At 42.5% G+C, this 27,406-nt stretch overlaps 1 protein-coding gene across 2 annotated transcripts in view; it reads left to right on the forward strand.

Moving 5' to 3' along the window:
* The window catches only part of FLT1 (fms related receptor tyrosine kinase 1), a 204,534-nt gene that overhangs the window by 118,281 nt on the left and 58,847 nt on the right, over nucleotides 1-27,406 (forward strand). For both annotated transcript variants that reach the window (XM_036299247.1, XM_036299248.1), the window contains one exon: nucleotides 16,306-16,437. In XM_036299247.1, coding sequence (XP_036155140.1) covers nucleotides 16,306-16,437 — 132 coding nt within the window. The remainder of the gene's footprint in view (nucleotides 1-16,305; nucleotides 16,438-27,406) is intronic.

Here is a 27,406-nt window from a genome sequence, read left to right on the forward strand (position 1 = left end):
AGAAACATGTAAAAGGTATGCATCCAGACTTGGAACAATGGAATGAGGTTGCAGGTTCAATCCCTGGTCAGGGCACATACAAGAACATATGAATCCCTTGTCTTCATTACTTCTCCTGCCACCTGCCCAAGGGACCAGCAGTTCCTTCAACAGTCACCTTTCCACTTCATATTGCACAGATTCTCCAATGAAGCCCTAAGTATGTTTAAAGGACATATTGTGTGAGCAAGGTATGCTGTTGGCATCTTCCTTCAGAGTTGGCACTGTGAGGAGTCAAGATATGTTTGCAAAGCGGATAAAGGCCTATCTAGCCTGGGTTTACACTGACACAGAATGAGCCATCTCACAAACGACTGTGCAGAGAAAACTGAGCTTCTGAAAAAGTGATTAAAATGGTGAACCAACTAACGAACTCTCCTTCTCTGAAAATATTTAAGAGAACAGAAGGCAATATTGACCTGCGATGTTTTTAGTCAATCCTGCCTGAACCTCCCAAAACTCATCAAACTATTACTTAAACTAAATTTTTGTGACAGCAAAACATTTTCAGAATACTATAAGATTAAAGCAGTAAGACCAGAACAACCAAGAGTTTGGAAAGAATAAGTTCTGTCTGAAATAGACTGTGGACATTGGCTTAGTTACTGAGTCTTCTGTCTGTTGACATAGCTCTAGATCAGGGGTGGGCAAACTTTTTGACTCGAGGGCCACAATGGGTTCTTAAACTGGACCGGAGGGCTGGAACAAAAGCATGGATGGAGTGTTTGTGTGAACTAATATAAATTCAAAGTAAACATCATTACATAAAAGGGTACAGTCTTTTTTTTTTAATTATTTCAATAGTTTTATTCATTTCAAACATTTCAACAAGAATGTAAACACTAATTATTATAATTTGAAACTTCAAAAAATGGAGGAATCATAGCACAATAACATACCTTATATTGAAGATGGCAAAGGCAAAATAAAATTGCCTAACAAAGGAAAGGTACAAAAGCCTTTCAAATTAAACTTAAATATAATAAAATACTTTAAAACTAAAACAAATAGAAAAGAACAAAATGTGTAAACAGTAAATTAAACATTTTCTTTAGTGCAACTTCCAAATTATGCCCGGAACGTAGATGTAGATGGCAATGTAGACTGGGTTGAAAGGTTTTTGGTCTTTAAAACATCAACTTCAGTGGGAACAGTGTTGTTGGTCTCCTTTTTTAGCTAATGCATCAAAGTCTGGAGTTAGTTTTGTTGTGGCTATTCTCAGGACAGATCTGAGGTGTTCGTCAGTTAAGCTGGATCTGTGAGGGGCTTTGTTGATGTTCATGATGCTAAATGTCTGCTCACAAACATAGGCTGACCCAAACAGCACCAGTATCTTCTGTGCCAGCCTCCGGATGTTTGGAAAAGTGGCTTCATTAAGTGAAGCATAAAAGTCCGCGGGCATTACAAGGAGCCTCTGGAAGATTGAGAGGTTGTTCCTTCTACTGAATGGGCGGATATAAATCCACCCACTCAGAAGAAGGAGCTGCGGCCGTGTTTCCGACATTGCCATGTTAACACTGCTGCTGGTGAAGGAGCGGAGGGGAGAGCAAGAGAACCCTCCGCTCTTTCGGCTCCGCGGGCCGGATAGAACAGCCGAACGGGCCGGATCCGGCCCGCGGGCCATAGTTTGCCCACGGCTGCTCTAGATACTGAGGACTCAGTAATGACTAAGGCAGTTATTGCTCTCCAAGAGCCCACAGTGAAATGGGCAAGTAAGAAAGTCAGTAAGTTTACTACAGAAGGGAGAGTGCCAGAGCAGAGGCATGCACAAGGAGGTAGGAGAGGAACAGAGAAGAGGCCGAAGAGCACCAGAAGGTGCCCAGCCAGTGTGGCTCAGTGGTTGAGTGTTGACCCATGAACCAGAAGATCATAGTTCAATTCCAGGTCAGGGCACATGCCCAGGTTGCAGGCTCAATCCCCAGTAGGGAGCGTGCAGGAGACAGCCAAATGATGATTGTCTCTCATCATGGATGGTTCTATCTCTCCTTCTCCCTTCCTCTCTCTGAAATCAATAAAAACATTTAAAAAAAAAAAAAAGAGCATCAGAAGGTGCTTTCTAGAGCAAATCAAGTGGCCAGGTCAAGAAAGAAACATGTGCAAAGTTGCTGAGGCTTATCATGAACTGTCAATAGGTCAGTATGGTTCACACCAGAGTTACATTTGGGATATAGCAGGGACAGAAACTAGAAATCTCTGCCTAATAAAAATACAGCAGCATATCACCATGTACAACCTCTAAGTCAAAGTTGTGTCTAATCTACCTAGAAGAAGAAGAAAGGATCATGCCATACCAAATATCAAAATGTATTCTCAAGTAATCATAACTTGTGTGGGATGGATAAAGAGGTCACTGTGAACAAATAAAGAACCTGAAAACAACAATACAAATATATGGAAACTTAGCATCTGACAGACCTGACACCACAACCAGTGGGAAGAGAACAGATTATTGAGTAAATTATCCTGGGATAATTGGCTATTTGCATGGTAAAAATCAGATTTCTACCTCAAATCAAACACATATCCCCCTTTTCCCAAAAAATTCAGGTGAATTAAAGACTTAAGTGAGAAAAGACAGAAATCTAAATAGATCTTTCAAACAGAATTTTCTTTAATTTTTAGAATAAAGTATATAAGGGGAATACTTCATATCAGAGTAGAAAACGAAATTTTTAAACAAGTAACAGCACAAGGATAATGGAAAATATTGATAAATTTTACAATGTTATAATTTTAAAGGCTTTTGTATTAAAATTTCACCATAAACAAAGTTTAAAACTATTCATGGAATGGGGAAAACTTAACTTATTTAAACCAACAAAACATCAGTATCCAAAACATATTTAATAAAACTAAAATCATTGAGAAAAAGACAAATAGGTCAATAGAAATATGGGCAAAAGACATCAACGGGCAATTCACAGGAAAAGAAGCCTGAATGGCCAACAAAAATGGAAAAGAGGGGAGGAGATGCAAAACTAGCTGGCCCCACACCCAGGTGTTGCCGTTGAGAATGCTGAGGGTTGTCTCAGCTGCAGAGGTTCCCTCTGAAGGGGGAGGGTCTCAGCCCCATGCCAAGCACTCCAGCTGACACACCAGTTTTGGGAAGAGGAGCCCACCTAACACTTGGCTGAGAAGATCAGCAGGGATTCTGTCCTTTGAGCTAGCCAAAAGGTTGCTGGAAACCCAGGTGCTCTCTTAAAGGGCCAGCACACAAACTCGCTTACAGGCACTCACCTTAGGTTCTGGTGGAGGGATCGTGGCTCAAGGGGTGCCAGAGACAAAGGAAGAAAATTGAGTTGTGTGGCTTTGGGGCAAGGGCTAGAGGGATGGCCACTAATGTCCCTGTGTTAAGCCCTCTCTCCACACAGCCAAATCTGAATCTGCATTAGCCTGTGAACTCCACTACCTCCTCCCTGATTACTTCCTGAGACCCCGTCCCACCACAAAGGCCTGCAGGCCCCAGGCAGTGGCATCTAAGTACCCTTAGATTTTTGCTGAGTAGCTTCACACCTAGCTCTGACGCCAAATCTGAATCTAGTTATTGATGAACACCACTTGCCCCACCCTGGGGACTCCCTGAGACTCTGCCTTACCCAGCCCAGGACTCTTTCAGCAACAGAGCCTTATGGGTAGCCAACAGGCAGTGGCAGGTCTCAGAGTGCGTTGGGTCTTTTACTGCCCTGTTCCTGGCCCAGTACTGGTTGCAGCCAGTCTCAGATCACAGCATGGCCCCTCCCACACACATCCAGGCCTAACACAGGCAACTACCAACCTCAAATCACTTTGTAGCTACTAACAGATAGCTTTGGACCTGTCACAGGCAGCATCTGAAGTTGACCCACCCCCGAGTCCTTCCCAAGAGGCCCCAGAACCAACATACCCAGGTGCCAGCTTCAAAACAGAGAACCACCTAATTAGCTTCATAAGTGGCACACCCAAAGGGAGGTCTCAGCTGGGCACATCCTGCTCTGTGGAGTCAGCCTATGACAGCAGCTTGTACACTATGATTGTGGCCAATCCTCACAGCCAGCAAGCCTGAGGGTGCCACCCACTGATGTGCCAATAGAAATTAAGACTCAACTACAACAGAAGGGAACACACAATCTACACAAGGGACCTTCCTGGAGCACTCGGCTCAGGTGCTAAAGGAGACTATGCCACTGGGCCCCAGAGGACACCTACTACATAAGGCCACCCTGCCAAGACTTAGAGACATAGAAGATCTACTAATACATAGAAACAAACACAGAGAGACAGGTAAAATGAGGAGACAAAGAAACGTGTCCCATGTGGAAAAAAAAAAAGAGAGAAATCTCCAGAAAAAGAACTAAATGACATGGAAGCAAGTAATCTACCAGACACAGTTCAAAACAATGGTTAAGAGGATGCTCAAGGAACTTAAAGAAAAATAGATAAACTTGGTAAGAACATCAACAAAGAGATAGTAAGCATAAAAAAGGACATATAAACTATAAGAAAGAACAAATCAGAAATGAAGAATAAAATAACTGAACTGAAGAATATATCCTAAAAAACACAAAACACCAATCTGAAAGAATATATGCACCCCTATGTTCATAGCAGCACTATTTACAATGGTTAAGATCTAGAAACAGTATGTGAATGGACAAAAAAACTGTGGTACATTTACAGGATGAAATACTATGCAGCTGTGAAAAATAAAGATCTCTTAGCCTTTGAGACAGCATGGAGGGACCTGGAGAGTATTATGCTAAGCAAAATAAACCAAATCAAGTATCACATGATCTCACTTATATGTGGAATGTAATGAACAAAACAAACTGATGTACAAAATAAGTCCAGAGGCATAGAAGCATGGTACAGAACTCAGAAAGAAGGGTAGATGGGAAGAGATTAAGCAAAGAACTTAAAGACATATAGGCATAGCCCATGGACACAGAAAATAATTTGGTGAAGGCCTGGGGTGGGGTGGGAACCGGATGGAAAGGGGCAATGGGAGAAAAATGGCAGACACCTGTAATACTCTCAACAATAAAGATGAATAAATAAATAAATCTCTATATATAAAAGCTTAAGCGACCCTCGCAACCGAACAGATGACCAAACAGGCTGCTGGGGTGACCAGGCCGGCAGGGAGGTTAGTGAGGGACGACCAAATGACTGAACAGCAGGCTGCGTGGGGCGACTAGGCTGGCAGGGGAGTTAGTGAGGGACGACCGAATGACTGAGCAGAAGGCTGCAAAGATGGCAGCACCCGCAGCCAATAAGGAGGGAATATGCTAATTGACTGCCACACCCTCAAACATGGTGGCACCCATAGCCACAAGATGGTGGCGCCCAGTCCCCTCAGCCCGGCCTTGCCATGCACCTGCCTCCGGAGTCCTCCAGTCCCCTCAGCGCCCCAGCCTCCCAGGGCCGGCCCAAGGTGCAGGCAAGCCTTGGATGGCAGCTGCCCAGCCACCCAGGGCCGCCTGAGGCTTAGGTAACCAGGGTCAGCCAAGGCTTGCACTACCGGCAATGGCAGCAGCAGAGGTGTGATGGTGGCATTGCCTTCCCCTGATCGCCCATGAGGGCTCCCTGACTGTGAGAGGGGGCAGGCCGGACTTAGAACCACGCCCCCCTCCAGTGCATGAATTTTCATGCACTGGGCCATAAATAAATAAATAAATAAATAAATAAATAAATAAATAAAAAATACACTGGAAGGACTTAACAGCAGATTAGATGCAGCAGAGAATCAAGTCAGTGATTTAGAAGACAAGGTAGCAGAAGACAATCAGAACAGCAAAAAGAAAAAATAATTTAAAATTTGACAATAGCCTAAGGGACTTCTGGAACAACATCAAGAGTAACAATGACTTAATAAATGAATTCGGCAATGTAGCAGGATACAAAATTAATGCTAAGAAATCCATGGCATTTCTTTACACCAATAGTGAACTTACAGAAAGTGAAACTACAGAAGCAATCCCATTTACCATTGCACCAAAAAAATTAAAATACCTAGGAATAAACTTAACTAAGGAGGTAAAAGACTTATATGCCAAAAACTACAGGACACTGAAAAAAGAGATAGAGGAAGACATAAACAGATGGAAGAATATACCGTGTTCATGGATTGGTAGAATCAACATCATCAAAATGTCCATACTACCCAAAGCAATTTATAGATTCAATGCAATCCCCATTAAATTACCAACGGCATATTTCACAAATCTAGAACGAACGTTCCAAAAATTCATCTGGAATAAAAAAAGACCCCGAATAGCTGCAGCAATCCTGAGAAAGAACAAAGTAGGTGGGATCTCAATACCAGATATCAAACTGTATTACAAAGCCACTGTTCTTAAAACAGCTTGGTACTGGCACAAGAACAGACATATAGATCAATGGACTAGAATAGAGACCCCAGAAATCGACCCAAACCACTATGCCCAATTAATATTCGACAAAGGAGGCAAGAGCATTCAATGGAGTCAAGACAGTCTCTTCAATAAATGGTGTTGGGAAAATTGGACAGATACATGCAAAAAGATGAACTAGACCACCAACTCACACCATACACAAAAATAAACTCAAAATGGATAAAAGACTTAAACGTAAGACGGGAAACCATAAAAATACTAGAGGAATCCACAGGCAGCGAAATCGCAAACATATGCCGAAGGAATTTCTTCTCTGATAATGCTCCTAGGGCAATGGAAACTAAAGAGAAAATAAACAAATGGGACTACATCAAAATAAAAAGCTTTTGCACAGCAAAGGAAACCATCAACAAAACAACAAGAAGACCCACTACATGGGAGAACATATTTGCTTGCCAATGATACCACCGATAAGGGTTTAATTTCCAACATTTACAGGGATCTCATGAAACTTAACAAAAGGAAGATAAACAATCCAATCAAAAAATGGGCAACAGACCTAGATAGACACTTTTCGAAAGAGGACATACAGAAGGCCGAAAGACATATGAAAACATGCTCAAAGTCACTAATTATACGAGAGATGCAAATCAAAACGACAATGCGCTATCATCTCACACCTGTCAGAATGGCTATCATCAACAAATCAACAAACAACAAGTGTTGGAGAGGATGTGGAGCAAAAGGAACCCTTCTGCACTGCTGGTGGGAATGCAGACTGGTGCAGCCACGGTGGAGAACAGTATGGAGCTACCTCAAAAAACTAAAAATGGAACTCCCATTTGACCCAGTGATCCCACTACTAGGAATATATCCCAAGAAACCAGAAACGCCAATCAGAAAGGATATATGCACCCCTATGTTCATAGCAGCACAATTCACCATAGCTAAGATTTGGAAACAGCCTAAGTGCCCATCAGCAGATGAGTGGATTAGAAAACTGTGGTACATATACACAATGGAATACTATGCTGCAGTAAAAAAAAGGGAACGCTTGCCTTTTGCAACAGCATGGATGGAACTGGAGAGCATTATGCTAAGTGAAATAAGCCAGTCAGAGAAAGATAAATACCACATGATCTCACTCATTTGTGGATTATAGAGAACAACATAGACTGATGAAAAGGGACAGATCCAAAGACAGAGAAACAGCAATCAGGCTATCAATCCCCAGAAGGAAAGTAGGGGAGGGCGGGGGTAAGGGGAAGAGATCAACCGAAGGACTTGTATACATGTATATAAGCCAAGCCAATGGACATGGACAACAGGGGGATGGGAGCATGAGTGTGTGTTGGGGGGAGGTTGGGGGTTATTGGGGGGGATGAGGACACATTTGTAATACCTTAACTAATAATAATAATAATAATAATAATAATAAAAGAAGTACAAATTGGTGATTACGAATAGTCATGGGGATGTAAAGTACAGCAAAGTACCGCATAGGGAATGTAGCCAATAATACTGTACTAACTACGAATGGTGCCAGGTGGGTACTAGAATTATCAGGGGGATCATTTTGTAAATTATATAATTGTCTAACCACTATGCTGCACACCTGAAACTAATAGAAAATAATATTAGTCTAAAGTGTTTTGGCTCAGTGGATAGAGTGTCGGCCTGCAAACCAGAGGGTCCTGGGTTCAATTCCAGTCAAGGGCACGTACCTTGGTTGCAGGCTCCAACCTGGTCAGGGCAGGTGCAGGTGGCAACCAATCGAAGTGTTTCTCTCACATTGATATTTCTCTCTGTCTTTCCCTCTCTCTCCCATTCTCTCTAAAATCAATGAAAAAAATATCCTCAAGTGAGGATTTAAGAGTAAATAAATAAATAAAATAATATTCAATGTCAATTCTAACTGAAAAATATAATTAAAATAATTAAAAAATAAATTTACAGGAGGCATCTCCAAGGTATATTATTAATTACAAATAAATTATTTATAATTCACTTACAGATATCTATACAATTATGAAAATATGTTATTGATGTAAATGTTTTTGTTTTTTAAAAATATGATAACACCAATTATTGGTAAGTATGTGGGGAAATGAAAGCTCTTCTCACTTCTGGTTAACTGTAAACTGGTATCTTTTGGAACAACATTGTGATACTTGGTAAAATTGAAAATGGGATTACCTTGTAACCCAGCACTGGGAGATGTGCATAACTCCGCACACAGAGCTGTGTCCACTGTGCACTGTAGCCTTCTTCGTAGTAGCAAAACAGTAAAAACAACCTATCTATTCTATAGCAAAGAAATAAATTTTTTAAAATCTGTGGCTTTTTTTATACAATGGAATATTATACAGTTAAAAATGAACTCCAGCTACATGTGTCAGCAAGGATGAATATTAAAACATTGTTGAACAGAAAAAAAAACAAGTTGAAAAATTATACATGCTGTATGATTCAACTTATTTAAAATTTTGAAACCCACAAACCAATATTGCGTATTTTATAGAGACACAAACCCCATGTAGAAAACGCAGCCAGGAGAATGGCACTCACCAGCTCCAGGGTAGTGGTGCCTCGGACAGAGTGGGAGAAGGGAGGGATAAGCTACACATTTTATTCATATGAAAGAGAGAGGGGTCTAAAGCAAATATGGCAAAATGTTGTCATTTGAGTAACTTAACGGTGGGTACATCGATCATATTTTTCTGTATTTTTTAATGTTTAAAATCAATCACAATGAAAAAAATGAACTAAAAAAAAGAGCCCTTTAAAAAGGTGAGTTCCTCAGTAGAACAGAGCCTGTGTCACAGGAATTGGGTCATAGGAAGTGAGTAGCAATCAGTAAAGGCATCAAAGAAAGTAAAGGAGGCCACTATGAGTAAGTAGGGGCAGAAGATTTGAATCATGAGAAAAAAAAATAAGTAGGTAATAACTGGCCTATTTTTGTGAGAAGGGAAATAAATAGCGAGAGTAGAGGCTGAGATTTTGAGTGGTCTGTCTGATGGTGGCGCGTCAGTGTCTGTGCCATTTGTTATGGTCCAGTGTGAAGGCGAGTCAGAAAGAAGAACTTCGCTTGCTGATTTTGGACATCCTCTTGCCTCATCTCCTCTCCTCCATCGGATGGAAAGAGGAAACTGACCCAAAGGACGTTAGCTCATCAGCTTCCTTGGCACTATCCTCTCACCTCCACAATTCCACATCTGTCTCCTTGGCTGAACTCTAAGTCCTTTGGCTTCACTTGTTCAGGGTATTGACCTTAAACTGGGATTTGAGTGATAGAAAAATTGGTTGAGGTTCAGGTCTGCTGCAAGAGATGATTATGCGCAACAAGATGGCTGCTATTATAAACATTCATTGCCCCTGACCACCCACTACCAAGCATACTTTTACTTTCTGTGATTGCCACATATTCCATATCTTAAGCTTTTCAAAGTTTCAAAGCTTCACTTGAATTATCTCAATTGACCGCATAGCAATACCATGATATAGGCAAAGCAGGTATCATTCTCATTTTACAGATGGGTTAACAGTCACAAAGAGATTAGATGAGTTAGCCAAGATTACAGAGGAGAACTCTTGTCATCTGGGCTTAGAACACTGAAACCCTCTAGAGCTCATCTGTCTATTCCTGTATCCAGCAAAGCACCAATTCCTTTAGATTGTTCCTGCATAATATCTGTTTCCATTTCTTCTCTCCACCTCCTTTTCCACTCTCCACATTTGGATCCTCACCACCCCCTGCCTGAATTTGGATCCTCACCACCCCCTGCCTGAATTATAACTGGGGAGCTGGCTTTCCAGATGCCACTTTTTCCTCCTTCCTCTCCATCCTGCATTATCTTTCTAGACTAAACTTCCTTAAACATTGCTTTCATTGTGTCATTTCCTTGCTCAAAAATCTTTTGATGCTCTCTTTCTTTCTATGTTGAATGGAAGCTCTTCAGCCAGGATTTCAAAGTTCTCCTTAATCTGAACTCACCTTTTCAACTACTCAAAACAGGTGCTTTAAAAGTAAAAATGGGTTTGAGGGGAGGACAGAAGTGGGCTGGAAGAGGTTAATAGGGGGGAAAGGAGGACCTATGCAATACTTTCAACAATAAAGATTTAAAATAAAATAAAATAAAATAAAATAAAAATGGACAGGTGGAGGGGGAAGAGGGAATAGAGGGGGCAAAAGGTGCTGGAAAAATAAAATAAAAATAAAAATGGCAACCAAACACATGCAAGAATGTGCAAAGAAACCCAAATTAAAACAACAGCCTGGCTGGTGTGGCTCAGTGATTGAGCGTCCACCTATGAACCAAGAGGTCATGGTTCAATTCCCTGTCAGGGCACATGCCCGGGTTGCAAGCTCGATCCCCAGTAGGGGGCGTGCACGAGGCAACGGATCAATGATGTTTCTCTCTCATTGATGTTTCTATCTGTTCCTCTCCTTTTCTCTCTAAAAATCAATAAAACTCATTTTTTAAAACCCACAATGATCTTCATCTATCAAACCAGCAAAGTTCTGTGTTTTGCATTTTTTTTTAATTAAATCTTTATTGTTCAGATTATTACATTTGTTCCTCTTTTTTTTCCCCCCCCATAACTCCCCTCCTCCCAGTTCCCGCCCCACCCTCCGCCCTCACTCCCCACCCACTGTCCTCATCCATAGGTGCACAATTTTTGTCCAGTCTCTTCCCGAATCTCCCACACCCCTTTCCCCCCCAGGAATAGTCAGTCCATTCCCTTTCTATGTCCCTGATTCTATTATAATCAACAGTTCATTCTGTTCATCAGATTATTTATTCACTTGATTCTTAGATTCACTTGTTGATAGATGCATATTTGTTGTTCATAATTTGTATCTTTACCTTTTTCTTCCTCTTCCTCTTCTTAAAGGATACCTTTCAGCATTTCATACAATCCTGGTTTGGTGGTGATGAACTCCTTTAGCTTTTCCTTATCTGTGAAGCTCTTTATCTGACCTTCAATTCTGAATGATAGCTTTGCTGGATAAAGTAATCTTGGTTGTAGGTTCTTGGTATTCATCACTTTGAATATTTCTTGCCACTCCCTTCTGGCCTGCAAAGTTTCTGTTGAGAAATCAGCTGACAGTCGTATGGGTATTCCCTTGTAGGTAACTGAGTTTCTTTCTCTTGCTGTTTTTAAGATTCTCTCTTTGTCTTTTGCTCTTGGCATTTTAATTATGATGTGTCTTGGTGTGGTCCTCTTTGGATTCCTTTTGTTTGGGGTTCTCCGCGCTTCTTGGACCTGTAAGTCCATTTCTTTCACCAGGTGGGGGAAGTTTCCTGTCATTATTTCTTCAAATAGGTTTTCAATATCTTGCTCTCTCTCATCTTCCGGCACCCCTATAATTCTGATGTTGGTACGCTTGAAGCTGTCCCAGAGGCTCCTTACACTATCCTCGCATTTTTGGATTCTTTTTTCATTTTGCTTTTCCGGTTGGGTGTTTTTTGCTTCCTCGCATTTCAAATCATTGACTTGATTCTTGCGCTCCTCTGGTCTGCTGTCGGGAGTCTGTATAATATTCGTTATTTCAGTCCGTGTATGCTTAATTTCTAGTTGGTTCCCCAATATAAGATCGAGGGTCTCATTAGTTTTCTTGTAGATCTCATTAAGTTTATCGGCGGCTTCTAAACAGTTCTTGAGAGACCTTAAAAGTGTGGTTCTGAACTCTATATCTTCCATTGACAATTTTGTCCTGTTTCTTTGTCTCCGAATTTTGTTATGCTTCCTTGGTGCACCCCCTAGTGGTCTTTGTTCACAGTCTTATAGTTAAATCTTGATTGTTGTAGCTAATTCCAGGGAGGGTTTGACCTCCAGGCCAAGTGGCTATGAGAATCAGCTGTGTCTGCAGTGAGAGAACTTCTGTCCTCTAAGGAGGTGCTAATCTAGCCTTTGCCTGAGGCTATCCGGCAAATGCCTGTGTGCAGGGCTTGGGCGGGGCGGGTCGCACAGGATCAACAGGGTGGGCTGGAGAGAGCGGTTATGGCGGCTCTCAGTCCTGTCCTCAGGGGCTCTGCCTCTCTGAGTCCCAGCACCCGCTGCAAAGCTCAGAGAGAAAGCTGCACTCACTCTGACCGAAGCCAGACAGTCCGGTTTCTCCCGTTTGAGTCTGGGTCCCTAAAGACTCGCCCGGATCTGGAGCTCAGAGTCTGCGACTCCCTCCCGATTGAAAACGCCAACCGCGCCCTCCACCGCCAGCCCGCTCCGCGCACTCCGCACCTCAGAATTTGACTTCAGCACTGCGCCTCCTCTGAGTGTCCGTATGCGTTTCTCTTTCCTCCTAGTTGTAGGACTTCCACTCAGCCAGCGTTCCTGTGGTTCTGGGTGCTGTCCCTTCCGTTTTTTGGTTTCACTTTTGAAGTAGTTGTTCAAAGCAGCAAACTCCGGCGTTAACCTATGCCGCCATCTTGGTTCTCTCCATGATGTTATCTTCTGTTTTGCATTTTTTAGATAATATTGCTCAATATGCAGTTCGGTGATAAAATAGTCTCTGATCCACTGCTATTAAAGTGTTAATTGGCTTGATCTTTTTGGAAGGCAATTTGGTTATATGAATCAAGAGCTTTTGACTTAATCTGTTTCTGGAAATCTACGCTAAGGAAATAATCTGAAATACAGAAAAACCTTTATGCCTAAAGATGTTAATTGCACTATTATTTATAGTTATGAGCAATTAGATATATAACCCAATGCCAATGAATAGGGAACACACACATAATGAATGATTATGTAAGATCATGCTCGTTGTCACCTCTTCTGCTCCCCCCAGCCCCTGGCCTTGGTGGCTTTCACCCCTGCCTCCACCCTCTGACTGAGATTTGCATGTTCCACTAACCCAGGCAGGTGGAGGGTGGAGGCACCAGGCTTTTAGCTGCCTCAGGGCAGAACACTAACCCGACCATGGGTGTGACGGCAGCGCATGAGCATGGGGGAACACTTATGTTATGATATTGGGGAGTGGGGAGTCAGAATTTAATAATTAGGAGAAGTCTTACATTTCACTACTAAATTTGTTTTCTCTCTCCCAGCACCCTATTTCACACCTTTTCTCTCTCTTCAAAACTCCAAAATTCCCTCCTCTTCCTGAATTTAAACACGAGTACCACTTATTTATTCAGAATATATATCATCAGTTTATCCAATTTACCTGCTCCTTTATACTCTGCTTTCCTTCCTGTTAAAATGAATTAACTATCCCTATTCTTAACCAAGGACAATTTGGGCACAGAATTCCATTCCCTCTTGCATCAGAAATTTTCCTCCTAGCATTATTTCTTCTGTTCCCGCATCATCTCTCTCTCCCTCTCTCCCTCGCTCAGATTTTTCCTATTAACAGAAGAGCATACTATAAAATTTCACATTTTGAAAAAGAATTCATTCTTTGGCCTCAGTTCATTCTCCAACTACCTCCTTGAAAGTAATCTCTACTTCATCATCTCCTATTCTTTAAGGGGCAGTAATCATGCTATTGCTCCCACACTTCACAGAAATGGCTGGTTGTCAAACCCAGTGGTCAGTTATCGCTGTTCACCTTAGTCTCTCAGCAGAATTGCACAGAACTGACCGCTCTGTCCTTTGTGAATGCTCTCCTTGCGTTCTGAGACTCCCGCCCTCACTGGGTTCTGAGGCTCTCGGCCTCACTGGGTTCTGAGACTCCCGCCCTCACTGGGTTCTGAGACTCCCGCCCTCACTGGGTTCTGAGAATCCCACCCTCCTTGGGTTCTGAGACTCCCGCCTTCACTGGGTTCTGAGACTCCCACCCTCACTGGGTTCTGAGATCCCACCCTCACTGGGTTCTGAGATCCCACTCTCCTGTTTTCTTGCCACCTCAGGGGCTACTCCTTCTCTGTTGCTGCTTCCTCTTCCTGGAAGGTCCCATTGCTCAGTCTTACGAGATGCTCTCTTCTCTATCTGGACTCACAACTGATGAGGTTTATTTCTATCCCTGTGGCTTTACATGCCTTCTGTGTGTTGGTTCCATACAGCTGTCTCTAATCCCCATCTTCTGCCTGAGCTCCAATGAAACCTCCTTTGGGGTATGTAATAGGCACATCAAACAGTGTGCCAAACAGAACTCTTGGTTTTCCTCCCGTGAACCTGCTCCCCCACAAGTAAGGTACCACTATTCTCCCAGGTATTCAAATCATTAATTTATTACTCCTTTTCACCTGCCGCATGCTAATCCCTATGCAAGCTGATTGGTTCTGCCTTCACAACTATTTTCCAGACCACCAATTCTTACAACTTCCAACACAGTCCTCTAGGGTAAAGCCACATATCTTTCACAGACAACTTCAAAAGCTTGCTAACTGCTCTCCCAGCTTCCACCCTGGCCCTGTGCAGTCTTGCAGCCCTCCAGTGGCTTTCGCCTGTCCTTAGAATGAAATCCTAAATCTTTACCATGGCTTGTGTGCTCTCCTAGCTCTCATCTCTCCGGGTGCTTGTTCTTCTCTGTTCACAGTGGTCTTTTCACCTTTCTGTAAGCCCATTCTTACCCCAGGGTCTTTATGTTTGCAATGAAATGCCCTTTTCCAGATCTCTAAATGGCTCACTCTTTCCCATCTTTCAAGTATCTGCTCAAACGTCACTTCCTCAGAGAGCCTTCCTAAAACGCCCCGTCTACAATAGCTTCCTCACCCTCCTTAACCCATGATTCCCTTAACTGGGGTTTATTTCCTTCTCAGACTTTTTAGCTACTTGCTATTACATTCTTTATTTTTAATTCTCTAAAACTATCATTTAAGCCCTTTGTAGGCAAGGATTTACTTGCCTTGCTTATTGTATTACTAGCATCTAGAATAGTGTCTAATAATGGAGCTCAAAAATATTTATTATGTGAATGAATCAACTGTGTAAAAAAAAAATTCCACTTAAAAGACTAAAGGAAAAATATCTGAGGGATAAGATTCCAGGTTTGGTTGTTTGCCTTTTTTTTTTTTATGTCTTCTTTATGTTTTTCACTGGTTCTCAAATTTTCTATATTGAATACATTTTAATCAGGGGGAATACAAACTATTTAAACTAATAAAATATATCCTACAGTCTGGTCAGGCCCACTTTATCACTCAATGCATGTTTCTTTCAGTGCCAAGCCTTACTTTCTCCTGTCACCACTGCTAACCCTTCACATCTCAAGGCCTTCGGCCTCCATTTCTTCATGCCACCTTCCCTGAGTATTCCTATCCTCACTCATCTCCCTCCCTACCACAGACTTTGCATTTAATTGTGTATGTTGTGCCACATTTATTCATTTTTATTCTTACAACGTTTTTTTGTTTGCTGGTGTAGGTGTGCATCAGAGAAAGAGAGTTATGAGTTAATTTTCTTTCCTCAGCAGAAACTGTGTCTCAGCCTGCTCCCCCACCCCCACTCCGTGTCTCTAACACAGACTAATAGCAGAGTAAGCACTCAATAAGTACTTGGTGATAGCACTTGGTGTGGAAGCTACTGGGTCTCGAAGCTGTGGTCTGAAGATTCCTGGTAAAATGGAGACCATAATACCTTACAGATGGTTCTAAACTCAAGATAGAAAGTGTCTCCCGTAATGCCCAGCATGTAGCAGGCAATGAGTAAGTGGTAGTTATTATTATTAGAAATGCTACCTTCTTGCTATTTGCGCTTCGAAGTTTGGTATGGCAGCCCCATCTCATTTCTTTCACAGTGAATGGCCTTGGTGGATCCCCGAAGCTGAGGGTCAGAGCACTGCTGGGTGGTGAAGGTGCTATTAAAAAGCCTGGGCCAGAAAAAGCAAATAAGCAGTCCTGCCCCAGGTTAGCCCAAGCTCGGATTTCCTTGTCTGAATGCATAATGATAGGAAGGGGGTTGTGTCACAAAAGGAGCTGTTTTTGTTTGTCGTCCAGGCCCACTAATCTAAACATCTCTCACTTCTCAGGAATTATTTTAGGACCAGGAAGCAGCACGCTGTTTATTGAAAGAGTTACAGAAGAGGATGAAGGCGTCTATCACTGCAAAGCCACCAACCAGAAGGGGTCTGTGGAAAGTTCAGCATACCTCACCGTTCAAGGTAAACAGCTGCTCCAGAAAGCTACCAGAAACTGTTCAGACATCTATTTCCCTGTTTGTTTAACTTTTCACCTACCAGTCTCCTGTTGCCCCTCCTGCCTGTGCCTTTCCCTGACCTCCTGCCCCCTTCTCCTGTCCCTCTGGAGAAAGCCTGTCTAGTTACACTCGGCAAGGCTGAGGTGAGGAGGACACTGGCTGGCCACCCTTGAGAGCCATTTGAACACAGCCTCCGTGGGGGGAGTAGTTCCCAGAAGAAAGCCTGCTGCTGCCAGCATGATGACATTGACCCACAGAGAATGACAGGAGTGGCCACACCTGTGAGAAAGAAATCCAAGAAGGAAGACAATGGGTGTAGATGAGGGGAGGGGAAGGCCAGGCACTGGAAATTGTTCGTTCTTTTCCATTTCCAACTCCCACGAGTTAGACATATCTTGCAAACTTTTCATAAGCTGGTTTTTAACATGAAGGAGGCTGCAAACTACCAGAAAAAAGCAACGCATAATAAACAGACCACATAGGCTTCGGATAGCTTATTGAGTAGCAAAATCCAAAGAGGCCTAATCCTACGCTGGACTGTGGCCATGTGGCTTCCATTTAGAAAATAGTTTAGACCTCAATTTCAATTCTCTGATGCCAAGAATCACCCAAAACGTAACAGTTACAGCATCACAAATTATTAAATTGGCACCTCTTAATGTAATTACCTATGGCACATTAAAGTTTTACATGAAAAGATGGCATTTGTTCAGCAGCGTATTTCCAAATGATCCCCAGTAGACTTCGGAATAGGTATGTATTTTGGGGGTAGAAACTAGGATGAAGGCAACATACACCAGTTCTTCTGCCCTGAAAACTTCCAAAGCTTAGATTGTAACTCTGAGAATTCAGACTCCTTTTAAAAAGAATATCAACCACCTTCTTTTACAAGGAAATGATTCTAGAGATTCTCCTGAAAAATCTGAAAGTATGCTACCACACACTTATGGTTTCAGAAAAAGTCAAGGGTAGCATTCCCACATACTTTTGGTAATGGCCCTTTTTGTCTACCAACTAATCCTTGTTTTAAAGTATTATTTCAACTTTTCTGCTTACATAGGAAGAAAACAATTTATTAAGTGTGAATCTCTCTTTATCAACTCCTTCAAAGGACCATTAATTTATCACATAACAAGGACTCCAGATGTGACTCTCGGGGAGTAGCCACATCAGGCCAGGGAGGGACCTCCATCTGAGAGAGGGGTAAAGCAGAGAGCAAGGAAGACTCCTAATCCTCCGTCCAGCAGGTATTTTCCCCCATATCCTCGCAACAACCCTGCAAGATACACAGAGCAGTTCTTACAAAACCCAGGGAGGAATGAAATGCTAACCTAAATCCTGTAGCCAGGGAATGGCGGGTTCGCAATGACTCACTCCAACCCTCCACATAGCTGCCTTCCCTCGCATGGTGTCTGTCCCCACTTCTGTGGGAATGTGGGTTAGCAATGGCTGCGAATGAAGCCTGGAGGTCTTTTGTCTGAACCGCTCCCAAATTCCTCTACATCCTCCTTATCCTCCAGGCCAGTTTAGATGCTCTCTACCCTGTGATGTCCTCCAGGACGAAGAGCTGAGTCAGATATTCTCTTCTCATTCTCTTCTCTGTCTCCCACACCATGGTTCTTGAGTCTTTAGTCAGGCTCATTTTATTCTGCATTTTATTATTTAGTCGTTGATATGTTTTTCTTCCCTACTGAATCATAAGCTGTCTGACATGTCTTTATATCCCGTACCCATGCAGGAGACTAATATTTATTTAGTGCCTTTATGTGCAAGCACTTGATATATGTATCCCATTATGGGCTACACACTTGATATACATAGCCTTTAACTTCATAGGAGTCAAAAGAAGTAAGTAGTATTATCTTCAGTCTACAGGTAGGAAGATGGAGTCTCGAAGAATTAAATGACTTGCTCAAAGTCGCCCAATGAATAGGTAGTGAGGTTGAGACTTGAGCATATGTCTTTGGAAACTGTAGGTTTCCATCCTTCCTCTATTCTTCTCATTCCTGAAGTGCCTTTGGAACTTGTCTGCAAGGCCTTAGCATAAAATTGAGCTTTTAGACTCAGTTATACTATTATTTTGTTTTCTCTCTACCTGCTTTTAGCTTTCCTACACTGATTCCTTTCCCACTAATGTTATGTTTTCCTGAAAGTCAGACAGGAATACGGCTATCACCAATAAGTTCTGAACGTTTTTATCAGCCTATTTGCTCTTGAGGAAAGGGGAGATATTTTCACTTGAATTGCCCACATCAGCTGCCATTGTAGATGTTCTGATCCCTATCATCTCTTGGCATAATCTCTTAGCCTCCCAAACAGCCTATCCCAGTGGTCGGCAAACTCATTAGTCAACAGAGCCAAATATCAACAGTACAACGATTGAAATTTCTTTTGAGAGCCAAATTTTTTAAACTTAAACTATATAGATAGGTACATTGTTATTAACTTAATTAGGGTACTCCTAAGGCTTAGGAAGAGCCACACTCAAGGGGCCAAAGAGCCGCATGTGGCTCGAGAGCCACAGTTTGCCGACCACGCGCCTATCCTCTCCTCTCAACCTCCTCTAATACACTCCCAAATCTAGAGTGATCTTTTTTAAATAACAAATCATATGACATGTTACTTCCCTGCTTCAAATCTTGCAGTGGTTCCCGATCGCCTATTCCCCACATGCAGGCACACAGGTCCTCTGTAGACTCCTTCTCCACCCCCATCCCGTCTCCTTCCCACAAGTCCCACACTCTGGCTGGACTGCATTACTTGTGATCCAGTGAACACACTGTGCTCCTCCTAGTCTTCTGCCTCAGCGCGTTCTTTCCCTTTTCTCTGAACAGGCTTCCTTCCCATCCATTCTCCCCCTGGACAATCCACTCATCCTATATAATAAAAGGCTAATATGCAAGTCAACTGAACAGTGGCACAACTGGTTGCTATGATGCGCACTAACCACCAGGGTGCAGACACTCAATGCAGGAGCTGCCCCCTGGTGGTCAGTGCGCTCCCACAAGGGGAGCGCCGCTCAGCCAGAAGCCCTAAGCCAACAGCACTAAGGATGTCTGACTGCCAGCTCCCGGACTGTGAGAGGGTTCAGGCCAGGGTGAGGGACGCCCCCCCCCCCCCCCCCGAATTTCGTGCACTGGGCCTCTAGTCCTTTATCATTCACTTTCTCTACACCTGATTACTGATCACACCATTCATCTGCCCTCTGTGCTCCCATGGCTCTTGACATGTACCTTTAATGCAATGCTTATCATTGCCTATCACTCACTCTTCTATCCCAGAGCACTGGATAAATGTTTGTTGGATTCATATATTTAGAAAACCACCACTGAATATCTGATAAAAGAAATGCACCAGTATATTGTTTAGGGCACTAGAGAAAAACCAAATTCAATGTGCTGTTAACTCAGTGACTTAATTATTTGCCCAGGATTATGCAGGATATGGAAGTGTAAGCCACAATCAACTCTCCTCAGTGAGCTTTGAAGACCTAGTTGAAAGGAGAGTAAGGTGCACATGAAACAATTAAGAACCAGGTCAATAAACATTTTGAGTGCCTCCTAAGGGTAAAGTAGAAACATAATTTGTATAAAACAGACTACACAATGCTGCTAGTCAGGCCACCAAAGCTCACAGAGGCAGAAGAGGATATGGTGACCTGATCTCTAACGGAGACCTTGTCAGATGCTGGGTGAGCAGGTGAATGAGCAGGAAGGAGACAGCAAGTTATGAGCAACTTTGGACCTTCTACATCCTTTTCTTCTTTGGCAATAATGAAGTCTAAATAATTCTAGGTATTTCCTACTGTCTAGTCCATTGAATTTTATGAGGAATCTGTATTTTTGATTCATGACCTCTTTTCCCTCATGTGGCATTAATTTTTAATATCACGTAGAGAAATTGTATAGTTTGCAACATGGCTACGACTATATACTAGAATATTCATCCTTCTTTTTTACTGGTTATTGCCCCCAGTTGCCATGCTATTTGAGTTCTTGTGTCTGCTTTTCATAGTTTTTCTGCCTTCTCCCTTGCTCTCTTTTGTAATTTTTTTCTGCTTTAAAAGGGATGGCTATTTCCAAATTCTCTGTTTAAAACTTGCGGTTAGTTGAGGAAACAGATTACCTGATCTTTAATCATCAAACTACACCTGAAACATTGTACCCATCTCTAAGCATAAATAAGTGGAACCATAGTCCTAATAGAGTAATGGCAAAGCAGTGCAAGGAAAGAAGGGTGTTTAGTCTAAAAAGGAGACAACTTGGGCTGACATTATTGTTTCCTTCAAATACTTAAGGAGCTTTCGGACTGAGGAGACATTTGACTCCTTCTTTGATACACTGAAAAATAGAACCAAGGAAGGGAGATGGTGAAGTTTCAAGGAGGCAGGCTTCAGCTCCATCTAAGGATACCTGTCATTTTGAGTAGGAACATTTCTTGAAAGTTGACATTAGGTGGATTTTGTAAGTTAGATGCAATCTTGAATGAAAGCGCTTTGGGCTCACGGAATAAAAATTTGATCCTTGGAGGCTGTTCAGAACAGTTGAATGCAGCACCTGCTGAGTAATTTTATCACTGAAATTAGATTCCGGCCCTAGAGTCTAAGGCATTATTCTTCTCACTCTGGTGGCTGTGAAACGTTCCCTGGCTTGAGACTGACTCCCTGATATATGCAAATAGACCCTTCCCACTGACCTATCTTGTCAGGTGGAGTTTAGGAAATGAAGCCAGGAGCATAAGTTGTGTCTGTGGCTATGTTTAACAGATTTAAAGCGGTTCGTGAATTAGCCAGGAAGGAAACTGTCTGCTCTTTTTATTTCCTTTAAAAAAGGATTCTTATACTCATAGATAAAACAATGTGTTGTTTTTGTATCTGAAAAGGCTGAGTGGACTGTGGAGGTAATGCAGCTTCTTTAAATAATGATGGGTCTTGTTTGGTTTGGACTGCACACGAGCACACGTGGAGCTCTCAAAGGGAACAGCCTCATATTTAAACAATAACAACAAAACTGTCACTAACTAAAATAATTTCTGAAATTCACAGCATTCAATAGCCCATGGAACTCAAGGGGACTGTTACAATGAAAGTGTGGCACATTTTATCCAAGGACCTCAGATAAACTATATTTTATAATTATTATTGAAAGTAATAATCACAATATATAGAAATACATTCTTTTAACAGAGTCAGGCCTTGCTATTGAAATAGTACTTATAATATATAGGAGAAAACAACTTGAAGAATAACTACCATTTTAAACATCTTTTGAAGGTGACTGATGATACAAAAATCATGGCAATCATAGAAGGACTGCCTCAGGGTTCTGCAGTCTCACCACTTGAAATGACATGAAAGGTGTGATTTGCAAATTTTGTGCCACAATAATTGTACATTAACACATTTCAGGGAAGGCCTCACACAGCAAGAAGTATACACTATGTTTAATAAAATTCCAGTGGTAAAGAATAGGAAAAGACAAAATAGTTGTCTTGGTTACCTAGCCACGCCTTCCTGTCACCCTTAGCCAGCTCTCAGTTCCTTTCTCCTCTGATCCCTGACTGTCCTCCATTTCAGCTCCTCTCTTCCTGAACCCTGCCCCACATTCACTCATGGCTCTCCTGGCACTAGGAAGGATGTGATAAACTAATTCACATGATGATGTTGGTGACTGAGGTTCCTCCTCTCATGGGTGTCGGCAACTCGAAAGCCTTTCCCAAGGAGAGAACAGCGCTCAAACCAGAGAGCTGAGCTGGCTCCCAGTAATTTCACACAGCCGAGCCAGGGTGGGGGTGAGGGAGTTTGGGGGGGGGGGGTAGAAATAGGGTATGGCTGCCTTTGGACTGCAAATCTACAATGACATAAAGCCTTGATCAAGAATTCAAAAAATGGTGATGGAATTAATTGATTTCTAATATCTTATGCTTATTGAACATGCAGTGAACTTTTTTAAAAGCACATAATGTGCATTAACCTCCTTAACTTTTGCAATAATATGAAGTTTTTATTTCTATTTACAAGTGAGAATCTGAGGCTCAGAGGGATTTAGGACTCTGTCCAGAGTTACGAAGCTAGGAAGCAACAGAGCTGAAAACTGGGTCCATGTTTAACAATTCTGCACAGTTGCCTCTCAGCTCCAGGGCAGCAGGGCCTAGTGGGGAAGAGGGCCCACTCTAGAGCAAGGTGCATCACTTCTCATGAGCCATAGAACCCTGGGCAAATTACTTACCTTCCTAGAGCTTTAGTTTATTATCTACAAAATGGTAACCCAACTTTAATAGGTTGGTATAATAATTAGCACACTTCAAACTGTATCTGGCATATAATAGAAACTTTTAAAATATTAGTTAACATCATTATTTGTTAATATGATCAACCAAATCTCATTGTGACAAAACCTTCTGTAAGTAGTTTTCCTAGTCACCCAAATGGTGTTCCAAACTACAAAATCCTTATTTGACCTAAAGATTTAATTGTTGCACTAAAAGTGTGTTACAGAATGGATGACACATAAAAGCAATTTTAAATATATTTACCTGAAATTACTCCTGAAAATGTACTTCAAATTTAATCCTAATACAGTACTTCCATACATCACTGTCCTTCAGAGGGGTTCCAAATTGCTGTACAGATTCCTAAAAAGCTTCACAGATTATATGAAGGCCAGTTTTAATATTCTTATAAACCTTAGAAAAATTACACCAATTTGGAACCACACATCACATGGGAGTGATGTCCCTAAGACCCTGTGCTAACTCCTAGTCATTGTCAAATCCCACCCACGTTTCCGCCGGCCTTCCTTTCCCTGCCGTGTGCAGCTGGAGTGTTTCATGCACTGAACTCATCAGCTGCCACCAGCAAGTTGAAGCCGGGTCTAGTCAGGCTGGTGTGTGGATGTTTGAGCTCTGAGAAAACATCGAAGAGTTGTGTAGGAAGAGATGCTGCTGACTTAAGTCCGTCTACCCAGCCTAAGGTCATCCTAATGGCTGCTTTCCAATAAAGACAGAGATTGAGCTATCGAATGAGATAGAGACAGAGCACAGATACTACATTACATCTTTTAAAATTCTTATTTTATTATTCAGTGAGCAGGAATAGACTAAACAGGCCCTTCTTTTCTAATAAATGTTCATCTTGGAGATGTTTTTCCTGTGTTGATTCTTTAAATGTGTAAGTGCACACAAACAGATGGGGAACTTTGCCTGAGTAAGGACTGTGGAATTACTTTGGGGGTCAACTTCCTGCCCCTTGGAATGCAGTGAGAACGTTCCCACAATGGGAGGGGACCTCGAGCAGGGCACTCCATGCAGGCGGCATCTGCAGACATAACTCCTCTCAAGATGCTATCAGTGTCTCCAACAGCCAATGGCCACTGTACCCTCAGCTGGTCCCAATCATATTCCACAAAACTCATTTGCAGCATAAGCAAAAAAGTGTGTGTGTGCGCACATGCGTGTGTGCATGTGTGTGTGTGCGTGTGTGTGTGTGCGTGCGTGCGTGCGTGTGCGTGCGTGCGTGTGTGTGTGTGTGTGTAAACAGCAAGGCAGCATCAGACCTCTCACTGTGTGGGCTGAAATCCAAACTTATAGTAATTTGAGCTTAAAATATTCCCATGAGAAGATGCATATTGAAAAAAAGGTGATCGTGCTTTGAAACTTCTTCAAGGAGATTGTTCTCAATTTCATGAGGTTCAGGGAAACTTCTTTTTGTTGTTTGTTTGGTTTTTGTTTTTGTTTTTGTTTTTGTTTTTAAATTAAATCTTTATTGTTCAGATTATTACATTTGTTCCTCTTTTTCCCCCCATAACTCCCCTCCACCCAGTTCCCACCCCACCCTCCGCCCTCACTCCCCACCACTGTCCTCATCCTTAGGTGCACAATTTTTGTTCAGTCTCTTCCCACATCCCCCACATCCCTTTCCCCCTCAAGAACAGTCAGTCCACTCCCTTTCTATGCCCCTGATTCTATGATAATCACCAGTTTATTCTGTTCATCAGATTATTCACTTGATTTTCAGATTCACTTGTTGATAGATGTGTATTTGTTGTTCATAATTTTGTATCTTTACCTTTTTCTTCTTCTTCTTCTTCTTAAAGGGTACCTTTCAGCATTTCATATAATACTGGTTTGGTGGTGATGAACTCCTTTAGCTTTTTCTTATCTGTGAAGCTCTTTATCTGACCTTCAATTCTGAATGATAGCTTTGCTGGATAAAGTAATCTTGGTTGTAGGTTCTTGGCATTCATCACTTTGAATATTTCTTGCCACTCCCTTCTGGCCTGCATAGTTTCTGTTTAGAAATCAGCTGACAGTCGTATGGGTACTCCCTTGTAGGTAACTGACTTTCTTTCTCTTGCTGCTTTAAGATTCTCTCTTTGTCTTTTGCTCTTGACATTTTAATTATGATGTGCCTTGGTGTGGTCCTCTTTGGATTCCTTTTGTTTGGGGTTCTATGTGCTTCCTGGGCTTGTAAGTCTATTTCTTTCACTAGGTAGGGGAAGTTTTCTGTCATTATTTCTTCAAATAGGTTTTCAATATCTTGCTCTCTCTCTTCTTCTGACACCCCTATAATTCGGATGTTGGTATGTTTGAAGCTGTCCCAGAGGCTCCTTACACTATCTTTGTATTTTTGGATTCTTTTTTCTTTTTGCTTTTCCGGTTGGGTGTTTTTTGCTTCTTTGTATTTCAGATCATTGACTTGATTCTTGTGATCCTCTAGTCTGCTGTTGGGAGTCCGTATAATATTCTTTATTTCAGTCAGTGTATGCTTAATTTCCAGTTGGTCCTTTATCATAACATCGAGGGTCTGACTAGATTTCTTGAGGATCTCACTACATTTATCGGTGGTCTCACCAGTCTTTTGGAGGGTCTTACTATATTTATCAGCAGCTTCTAGAAAGTTCTTGAAAAACCTTAAAAGTGTGGTTTTGAACTGTATAGCCAGTAGTTTGCTTTCCTCCATTTCTGTCATTTGTGTCCTGTTTCTTTGTCTCCACATTTTTTATGCTTCCCTGTGTTGATAAAGTGGTTTTCTGTGCTAAGTGTCCACTAGGGCCCAGTGGTTCAGCCTCCCCAATTACCTGAGGTGGACACTCTTGGTGCACCCCTTTGTGGGCTTTGTGCACAGTCTTGTTGTAGTTAAGCCTTGATTATTGTAGTTAACACTGGGAGGGAATGACCTCCAGGCCAATTGGCTGTGAGAATCAGCTGTGTCTGCAGTGGGAGAACTTCTGTGCTGGAGACACCCCTCCGGGGCAAGACTTGCTTCAATGGGGCTTTGGTGCTCACTGGGTCTGCCCCCTGAGTGTGTCCTTTAAGGGTCCAAGAAGCTGCAAACTGGATGGTCCCACTCTGACCACTGGGGACACTCGCTCCTGGATCTCTAGGGAGGTGTTTATCTAGCTTTTGCCTGAGGCTACCCAGCAAAAGCCTCCGTGCAGGGCTTGGGCAGGGTGGGTCCCACAGGATCAACAGGGCAGAGTGAGCAGTTATGGCTGCTCTCAGTCCTGCCCTCAGAGGCTCTGCTTCTCAATGTCCCAGTAATCACTGCAGGCACCTCTGAGAGAGAGCTGCCCTGAAGTTCCGACTGATGCCAGACAGTCCTGCTTCTCCCATATGAGTCTGGGTCCCCAAAGACTGACCCAGAACTGGAGCTCAGAGCCTGAGACTCCTTCCCGATTGAAAAAGACAACCGCGCCCTCAGCCACCAGCCCTCTCCGCATGCGCCTCTGTACCTTAGTATTTTACTTCTGCACCGCACCTCCTCTGAGTCTCGGAATGCTTTTGTCTTTCCTTCTAGTTGTAGAATTTCCACTCAGCCAGCCTTCCTGTGGTTCTGGATGATGTCCGTTCTGTCTTTTAGCTGTATTTTTGAAGTGGTTGTGCGAGGCAGCAAACTATGTGTTTACCTATGCTGCCATCTTGGTTTCTCCTGGTTCAGGGAAACTTAACCACAAGCTGACAAAGCAGCAAATGAAGCCAAATTCATTCATTCACTCAACCAATAATTGCAGGATGTCTAGTATGTGTGACATACTATGTGAGAGGTAGCTTCCACTTACCATGATACACTAGCACCCAGAACAGAACCTGGGATATAGGTGGTGTTCCTATGTTTGTTGGATTAACACACATGAACAGGAATTTGACCATGAATGCTTTGAAAGCTTCATGAAATTCTTCGGAGACAAAGCAAAACATAATATATCCACTCATTCACCCAATCTGATGAGTGGGGATATGAAGAGAAATAAGATGTGCCTCAGCCTTTGGGAAGCTTACATTCTGGTTGAGAATCAGCAAAGGCCAAAGCATAGCGGTGCCGAAGGCCTGGCATATTTAAGAAACTACAAGTATTTTTCTGTGATGGGAGCAAGTGTCAGGATAACAGGAGATAAAGCAGAAGAGATAGGAAAGTTTGGGGTAGGATCTAAGGGTGTTTTTTATCCTGACAGTGACAGGGGGATGTGCAGGTGGCAAAGATGGAATCTAGGCAGAGGCGCAATAGGATTAAATTTGTGATTTGGGAAGCTCACTCTGGCTACAGAGTGGAGGAGAGACTGGAGGGAGTCAAGGTTGGTTGGGGAACTAATGCAGGTGTCCAGGCCTTGATTTGGACAATCATTGTGAGGAAGGACAGAAGGTGATAATTCCATGAGCCATGAAAGTGTTATCAGGAAGTGGAGTTCTTGGGGTGCTGAGAGAAAAGAATTTCCTGAGGGCCCCACGAGAGGATGGGGTTTCTTTATTGATGATATAAAATGGAAAGCTTTATTGATGATATAAAATTCAGGAGGTTCCCCTCAAGGTCCCATCTCTGTCCATCTCGCCATGGCAGAAGTCCAATCTTATCTTCAGCTGGGCTAGAATTATGGCCACTGCCCAGAGTTCCTACTCCATATTGAAGTCCAGTCCATTCAGCATCTGGCTAGCTTAGT

Source organism: Myotis myotis, unplaced genomic scaffold (genome assembly GCF_014108235.1).
Source record: "Myotis myotis isolate mMyoMyo1 unplaced genomic scaffold, mMyoMyo1.p scaffold_m19_p_3, whole genome shotgun sequence".
Taxonomy (NCBI): Eukaryota; Metazoa; Chordata; class Mammalia; order Chiroptera; family Vespertilionidae; genus Myotis; species Myotis myotis.